This window comes from Desmodus rotundus, chromosome 2, assembly GCF_022682495.2.
Source record: "Desmodus rotundus isolate HL8 chromosome 2, HLdesRot8A.1, whole genome shotgun sequence".
Lineage (NCBI taxonomy): Eukaryota > Metazoa > Chordata > Mammalia > Chiroptera > Phyllostomidae > Desmodus > Desmodus rotundus.
In genome coordinates, this window is record NC_071388.1 from 195,191,319 (window position 1) to 195,200,385 (window position 9,067).

The 9,067-nt window shown below is 47.9% G+C and overlaps 1 protein-coding gene across 1 annotated transcript; it reads right to left on the minus strand.

Annotated features, from left to right (window-relative positions):
• Positions 1-2,886: 2,886 nt before the first annotated feature.
• RESP18 (regulated endocrine specific protein 18) lies at positions 2,887-8,801 on the minus strand. The gene is given in 7 exon segments (XM_024564097.3): positions 2,887-2,937; positions 4,514-4,601; positions 4,995-5,127; positions 6,504-6,609; positions 8,506-8,562; positions 8,564-8,628; positions 8,631-8,801. Coding segments are annotated over 7 exon segments (621 nt in total). The 5' UTR covers positions 8,752-8,801.
• Positions 8,802-9,067: the final 266 nt, after the last annotated feature.

A 9,067-nucleotide genomic window follows, 5' to 3' on the forward strand; every position in this document is an offset into this window, starting at 1 on the left:
CTTCTATTGCTTATGTTCCAGTTAAAGGTGAGATCATATGGTATTTGTCCCTCACTGCCTGGCTTATTTCACTTAGCATAATGCTCTCCAGTTCCATCCATGCTGTTGCAAAGGGTATAAGCTCCTTCTTGCTCTCTGCTGCGTAGAATTCCATTGTGTAAATATACCATAGTTTTTGGATTCACTCGTTTGCTGATGGGCACTTAGGTTGCTTCCAGTACTTGGCTATTGTAAATTGTGCTGCTATGAACATTGGGGTGCACAGGTTCTTTTGGATTGGTGTTTCAGGGTTCTTAGGGTATAATCCCAGCAGTGGAATTGCTGGGTCAAAGAGCAGTTCCATTTTTAGTTTTCTGAGGAAAGTCCATACTGTTTTCCACAGTGGCCTTACCAGTCTGCATTCCCACCAACAGTGCACTAGGGTTCCCTTTTCTCTGCATCCTCTCCAACATTTGTTTGTGGATTTGTTTATGTTGGCCACTCTGACTGGTGTGAGATGGTACCTCATTGTGGTTTTAATTTTCATCTCCCTGATGGCTAGTGATGCTGAGCATCTTTTCATATGTCTTTGGGCCCTCTGTATGTCTTCCTTGGAGAAGTGTCTGTTCAAGTCCTTTGCCCATTTTTTAATTGGGTTGTTTGTCTTCCTGGAGTGGAGTCGTGTGAGTTCTTTATATATTTTGGAGATCAGGCCCTTGTCTGAGGTATCATTAGCAAATATGTTTTCCCATACTGTCGGTTCTCTTTGTAATTTGGTGCTGTTTTGGTTGTGTTTCTTAATTCTGTTTAAACTAGCATATTTAGGGTTCCTTCCCTTTCTACCCCACCCCCAATTTTTGATATTTTCTGGTTGAAGAGATGAGGTCAGCTTTTCTCCTGGTGCTGTCTGATTATTTCCTCATGATGTATTTTCCGTGTATATATCCTGTATTTCACCTTTACTTCCTGTAAACTGGAAGTTACATCTAAAGTTTTGATTTGATCAGGCTTAAAAAAATTTTTAAGCAAAATGCTTTATAGGTGATGTTGTATGTTTCCAATTGAATCATTTACAGAGAAGAATAGAGTGGACATAGCCCTATTTCTTGTTTACTTTTTAAAAAATGTGACTACTAGAAATTTTAAAATTACATATATGATTATTTATTATATTCCTATTGGACAACCACTGACTCAGAAAATTCTTTCTTTTCTATTCTCGGGACAGACGGTGGAAGATGTTTGTATGTACATAGTTGCAGAAAAAAATGGTATACCCTAAAACTGTCTTACTTCAGCTCTAAGGAAGAGCTTATAGATTTTCTTAACTTAATATATCAAATGTACCATATTTTACTTTATTTTTAGCACTTTTGTTTCCTCTTTAAGAAATCTTTTACAGCCATTAGGACATGAAGGTGTTGTCTTATACTCTCCTTTAAATGCTTCATCCACACAGTTTTGCAGAGTTGGAGTTCAGAGGAATGAAATACAACCATCAAATGGCTTAAAGTTATGGAATAAGCATCATTGTTTAATTCTTCCCATTGATCTATAATCCACCTGGATCCTGTTTGTGTGTGTGTTTTAAGTTATGGACATAAGTGACTTCTTCATCTACAAGGGTACCGAATGGTTCCCGATTTATTATTTATTGGAAAGATTACCCTCTTCTCTGCCATCTTTATTATAAAGCATCCATGCTGTGTGTGTCTCCAGGCCCTTTGTTTCATGGGCCTGCCCATCTATCCTTTCATCAATACCACACTTTTTAAATGACTGGTTTCATACTAAGTCTTCATATCAGGTAGAGCAAATAATACCAACTCCTGTTCGAAAATAATTTTTCTTTTATTCACTCTTCACATTGTTGAGAGGTTCATAGTTATTTATTAAATTATAACATATCCACTAAAGTATACAAACTTGTTTATAGCTATAGAGTGATTATTAGTACATATTTACAACTTCCTTACCTCTTAAAGACACTAAATCCGAATACCTGCCTGTTTGCTTACACCTGTGAATATCCAATCAGTGAGCGTACTTCAAGAAGTATAAAGCTCCGCAAATAGGATATTCCAGTGTTTGGTTGGGCTGAGCATGGAGGTAGGATTACCCACTACCTTTAAGATTTTTAAAAATTTTATTTATTCTAGATAGAGGGAAAGGGAGGGAGGAAGAGAAACATCAATGCAAGATAGAAATATCAATCAGTTGCCTCCAGCAGGCACACTGACCAGGGACCAAACCCTCACCCCAGGCATGTGTTCTGACCGGGAATCAAACCCAAGACCTCCTGGTCTATGGGATGACACCCAACCAACTGAACCACATGGGCCAGGGCCCTATTCCCTTTTAAAATTTTAGGCTACTAGGAACAAACTGGCAAGAGCCATTGAAACAGTTAATGTGTATACACTTTGTAGCGCTTCTCTGTTGATTATTGGAAGCAGGATGAGTAGGAGAGCCCTGGCAAGAGGTGTAATGCCAAAGGTGAAGACTCATAAAACAGCAGGGTGCTGGCCTGTCTGACATGGAAGGGTGGGCAACTAGGCCACACAATGTAGCTGGGTGCCGGTGGGGAAGGCTGACCTTCCAGCTGTAGTCCCACCCTCACTTTCCCCACTTCAGGACTGGTCATGGGCAGGGAAACAAGACAGAGACCAGCCGCCATCAGCACCAAGGGGCTGTGCTCTCCTCACCTCCACCCCCTTTTCTGGTCCCCCTTCTCTCACTTCAGAAGCCCTGGCCAAGTCCAAACCTCACCCATCCCGCCTCAAGACAAGTCACAGGAAGAATTGGCATGAGAGTCCACTTTAATGACCCAGATTTGGGTCATCCTAGAACTGCCCCCCTAGAGGACACTGGGGAGGGCATTGGGGCAGAGAGCTTTCACACAAGGTCTCAATCAGTGGCGAGGTTGCATCCCACAGTGGAGGGTGGCTCAAAGAAACCCTAAAACAAGAAGAAAAAAAGGATTGGGATCAGTATGTGGCAAGGTGGCTCCTTCCTCCTCTACTCTTCTTCTCCAAATGCTTACATAACAGCCTGATTGAGTAAGCCCATAGTGACTCAGCCCACCAATTACCTTTCCCCTCAGCTTCCGCATATAGTTCACCCTCCCTCCCGTGACTTTCCCCTTGGGCTCAGGGTTGGAGAAGAACAAGGGCACCTTGTTTACTTTCGCAGAAGCACCATGGTAACCAGTCCCTCACAGGTAGGTCTGTCACTTAGCTCTGAGTGCGTTGATCCAGCAACCAACCCAGGTTTACAAAGCCCAAGTGCCATCTTTCAGGAATGGGAACCAAGGGAACCAGTTTCCTAGGAGAGCCTGGAAGCCCCCTGAGGTGCAGGCTGCCTCTGGATGGAGGGCACGGCCAGCTGGGGACGCTAGTTCCACTGCCACTACCCCAGTCCAGGCCCACTCAAGTCTCCCCTGGATCAGGGTGGTGGCTCCTTACAGGCTTTTATTTAGTTTTTATTCTTCACAATCCATTCCTTAACATCACTAAAGTGGCCTTTTGATAAACTCATGTCACATTATGCAATCCTCTTCCTTAAAATTTCCCAGTTAACTTGACACTAAACTTAGAATAAAATCCAAGTTGTTTACCAGGATCTATGAGGCCCTGTATGGTCAGTCCTGGGCCTGCTTCTGCAACCTAATCTTCTACCCCTGGCTTCTCTCGCTGCTCCTCGAACCAGCCATGATGTCCTTGTCACAGAACACTTATTGCAGTGCTCTCTGAGAGGCCCTTCCTTCATATCTTCCTCTGGCTGCCACCTTCTTACAACTGAGGTTTTAGTCCCCCCCCCCACCAAAGACTTTGGTCAATGTGGAGGAACTTGATGTTTGGAACAGCCCAATCCCTACTGTGGTCCCAGAGAGGAAAGGCAGGGGCAGCAGGGGCAGCAGGGGCGGCAGGGGAAAGGGCTGGGCCCAGTGCTGGCTCTGTCCGGAACCTGCTAGGCAGCTTCGAGCAAGTCCCTTGACCAGCCTGCACCCCAATATCTCATCTAGAAAGACAGACAGGAGTACTGGATGGGTGTTTCCAATCTAGATTCTGAAGAGTTCAAACATCTTGAGGAAATAACCCTGAACTTTACCAGCTGACTAGCCCAGGTCACAGAGTAGAGGGGGGTGGGGGTGGTGAGTGTGTGCGTGTTCTGAATGTGGTGGCCTCTGGGCTACCTCTCCCATTTATCTAAAGGAGCTTTGCTACCACTCGCTATAAACAGGGAGTGCATGGAGAAAAGGAAAATGTTTTACTTAATTTTGAAAACTCTGCAGTTCTGTGCTTACACTTGATCCCATAGACCATTTCATTCTTGGAGGCTCCCAGCACTTGCCCTCCCAACCTCTCACACAGATACACACAGGTGGTCTGTAGGAGAGAAGAGGAAAGGGGTACGTCTCCACTGGGAAAGAAAAGATCTTTCCTTTGGCTTATCCATTCATGCCTCCATACTCATTCCCTTCTTCATATCTGCCTCCCTCATTTAAACAGGGCCTTGGGGGTCTCAATCCCACCTTGACAGGGTTGGCCACCTGTTGTTTCAGGGCCTTTGAAACCACTTTGGAGGTAAAGCACTGATCCCTGTTCACCTGGACCATTGGCCTGTGTGAGGAGGGAAGCCAGGAGTCAAGAAGGAGACAGAAAAGGGTGGTAGGGCCCCAGAGGGAAAGAGAAGGGACCCAAAGTCAGGGATTTAAAATTCTTAAGAAGACACACAAGTCTCACCTTGGGGAATAGGAGTCGAAGTTTCTCCTCTTGCCTGCCCCTAGAAGAGACAGAAATGACCAATGGAGCCAAGGCTTGCTAACATCCACCTCCTCTCCCTTTGCAGGTATCACTAATGGCTCATGGAGTTGTTCCTTGCTGATCCCAGAGAGGACCTCCGAATTATTCTCACTGCGTTTCTAGCAGCTCTTACCCCTAGTGTTAATACTAATTCCCTCCCAGCTCAGTCTGTCTGCCAGACAGCGTGGCCTGACCATGTGCCTCACGTGCCTCACCCCAGTGGTTTTGGTGGGAAAGGATGTCTGCCCACCCCTCAGACAGAAATCTTGGGGATGGAGTCTGCTTGTGTGTTCCATCTTCTGGGTCATCACATCTTGGGTGATGTCATCCTTCCAGAACAAACCTTGAGGGTGATAGGATGGAGTGAATTGACCCTTGGGGACACCGTAGCCCACTCCAGGGACCAGGTGAGATCAACACTCCCCCTCCCCCTCAAGTAGGTGAACAATCACCATTTGTGGACAGAATTAAATGAGATAGTATACAACTGCTTAGCATAGTGCCTGGCATGTAATAATATGCCATTAGGATTAGGATTATATTATCTTTGCTGATTCCCTTGATGCTATCGTGAGGATTAAATAAGATTAGTGAGGTAAAGAGTGCTTTCAAAACTCTTAAGGCAGTGATTCCCAAACGTTAATGTGCATCAGAATCTCCTACAAGAGCTTCTGATTCAGTAGGTCTGGATGAAGCTCAAGAATTAGCTTTTTTTTTTTTTGCCCTGACTGATGTGGCTCAGTGGGTTGGGCATCATCCTGCAGATCAAGGGGTTGCTGGTTCTAATCCTGGTCAGAGCACGTGCCTAGGTTGCAGGACAGGTCCCCAGTTGGGGGTGTGCAAGAGGCAACCAATCAATCGATGTTTCTTTCATACATCAATGTTTCTCTCCCTCCCTTCCCATCTCTAAAAATAAATAAAATAAAATATTTTTAATTAAAAAATAAAAAATAATTAGCATTTTTAACAAGTTCATTGATGCTGCTGATGCTGCTGGTCTTAGGATGCACTTGGAGAACCACTGCTCTAAGGCATTACACATATACCAGACATCTGTAGCAGTAGTAACATGGACTTAAGGCAGATTTCTTATCTGATCCTCCCTCATTCATGAAACTCTGCTCTAAGGAGTAGTCAGCCATCTGTCTCCAAGAGACTCTACTCCCATTCACTCCTCACATCTATTTGTCACACAATTTGCTCTTCTTCCCACTCAGACATGGGGGTAGGTGTGTGTTTTCCACGTTGAGAACTTAAGGATTCCTGGTTCTAGAAAAACCAAGATAGGGCCAGTGGTTGGGACTAGATTGAAGGAATTAGATCAGGGGCGTCAAATTCATTTTCGCCAGGGGCCACATCAGCCTTGTGGTTGCCTTCAAAGGGCTGAAATAATTGTAGGACTGTATAAATGTAACGACTCCTTAACTGTTAAGGAGCTGAAATTACACTCGGCCCTCTGAAGGCAACCTAACTGTTAGATGCTGACTTTTTTCCGGGGCTTCTGCTAGGAACCTCTGCTGGGCTCTTCCTGAGAGTGTCAAGGGCAAACAGCCCACCCATCCAACTCCACTCCCACTCTATGAGGAGAGCATGACAGGAAAGCTTCAAGTAGAGATATCTGAAGAAGGAAGCTTGTCCTCAGATCAAACAGCCTCTCACTATCCCCACTGCCCTCATATATGACCATGCCCCAGCCTCTGTTCTTCAGGTCTTCCTCACCTTGGGGCATAATCTGCTGGAGTACAACTTGCAAGTGCTGGGAGACTGGGGTGGGAAATCCTTGGAAGGGCCAGAGCTGCCCCACTCCCACTTGGCCCTGACCGGCCTAAGGCAAAAGAGTGGCATCAGCAAGCAGCGTGGCCTGGAGTTTGCCAAGTTCCAGTTGAAAAAAAAGCAGCTTCCTTCCACTACAACCCCTGAGTTCCCTGGTCTCTCTCCCTCTCTCCAGATTCCTTCCTCCTTTCAAGTGTTGCTCTTTTCATTTTTCCTTCCCCCATCACCACCTACCTTGTTCTTCAGCCCCTGCACCTCATTCACCTTTGGTACCAACTTCCATGTAACAACAAAGCTTACAGGCAAAGAATAGCCTATAGAGGTTGAGGTAAGCAGAGACTCCGACAGCTACACACCTGGAATGCATAATCCGGTGAACAGGTGGGGCATGGGAAGCAGGTGAACTTGCAGAAGGATTTGAGGCCTTTGGGGGATCAGAGAGGAGGCCTGAAATCCTTACAGCAGGAAGAATTAGTAGGCGCAGGATTTGAGTGTCTGGGTCCCCGTCATGACAGCCACTGTTTGCCCAGCTGTGCACAGGGAGTGAGAGAGGGCGGTCCCTAATGCTATACACACCTTTCTTTCTTTTTCTTTTCATTTATTTATTTTTAGAGAGCGGGGAAGGGAGGGAGAGAGGGAAACATCAATGTGTGGTTGCCTCTCGCGCGCCCTCTACTGGGGATCTGGCCCACAACCCAGGCATGTGCCCTCACTGGGAATCAAACCAGCGACCCTTTGGTTCGCAGGCCCGTTCTCAATCCACTGAGCCACACCAGCCAGGGCTGTACACACACACACACACACACACACACACACACACACACACACCCCTTTCTTACTCCATTTGGATGTGGTAGGGTTGGTGGATAGTCCGTTTTTTTCTATAGCGGAATTACTGTGCGTCATTTGGGACCAGCTTTAAGAAAAGGGAATTCTCCTTCCCAAATGGATCCTAACATCAATTTCCTCGCTTTAGAAAGGAGCAGAAATTCCAGCACCCTACTGAGAAGGAAAAGCGTTTCTGGAAGGGAGGATCATTCTCTGAGACATTGCTCCCAGGACTGATAGGAAAAGAGGTGACTAGGAAACCCTCGGTCAGACCCACAGAACGCCAGGCGCTGTCCGTGGTGCTAAGAGGCGGCCAAAGCCTGGCATAGAAGAGGCTTTGAGCGGTTCACAGCGCGAGGTATTTCCACAAGGCTTGACCATCCTCCACCCTCACCCCTGCGATCGCCCTCTCGTGTCATCCGCCATTAGGCCTCCTCTCACAGTTCTTCCCAAGTCCTCTGGTTTGGCCTCTAGACCCAAAAATCGGGAGGGAGAGCTGGCGTCAGACCAGGAGTTTGCGCTGTCCTCCCCGCGCGCCTGGCGCAGAACCCCGAGTCTGCGCAGTTGGCCTCCGGCCGCTCAGACCTGAGTGTGCGCTGGTCTACGCGGCTGGCGCAGAGCCGAGGGGGAGGGAAAGGCTGGACCCTGTCCCCTCGCACCCGCTTTTACTCTACCCTAGCCCTCCCCCTTCTTAACAGTCACCAGAACGCACAGGCTCTGAGGGGCTTGTGAAGAAGCCCTGGCTCGTCTCTCGGCCCAGATTCTCTCCGGAGCCAGGACCCCGATACCCGCGGTCCCTGCTCCTATACTCAGAGATCCTGGTCCCCTGCCCTTCCCTCGGGTCTGGGCATCTCTTCCCTGGTCATGTGGCGCGTCTTGCTTTTCTGTGGTCGCATAGGTCCCTTGGCCCATTTTCCCGTCCTCCTCCAGAATCTCCAGTTTTCCCCAGTCCTCCTCTTCTAGGTCTAGATCCCATATGCGGAGCGCCACACCAGGCCTGCGCCTCTTTTTACATTTATAGTTTTTCACGCCCCCAAACACATTCTTTTCCTCCTGAGTGTCTAACCTTGAGGCGCCCTGACCCACTTCTTTCAGGATCGTTCTCTGGACCTGCTCTCACTCCCCAGGTTTCCTCCTGATCGTGGCCACTAAGGTCTCTGCAGCCCCCTGGGCGGCTGGCTGTTCAGCAGCAGGAAGCAGAGGAGCAGACGAAGCCCCCGGGAGCTCCCAGGCCACAGCGGCGCCGCATCCTCCCAGGCTCAGCGCGCTCGTTCCTCACCCAAGTCTCAGCGGAGGAGGAGATCGCGGCCGGAGAGGCTAAGCAGGGCTGATGCTCTCCACCCGCTTGTGGGGTTGATCTGCACATCCTTCTCTTGGCAGCTCGGCCAATCGCCGGCGCGCCCTGCCCCTGCGGAGGCCTACCCAACTCCTTCCGTTTAAGGTCACCATCCCCAGGCGCCCGCTCCTGTTGTTTGTAAGCCAGGGCCCAAGGACTAATTACTGCCTCTGCTCCGGTTCCAGGCTTGGAGAAATGGATTGCACGTAAGACGTGAGTGCGAATTGTGCCCACCTCTAAGGTTGTTGTGAGGATTAAATATGAACAAGGACTGGACAGTAGACAGTGTATTGTCAAATTTTATTTTCCTCGACGCTCCCTTTACCCTCATCCTCCCAAAGGCCTT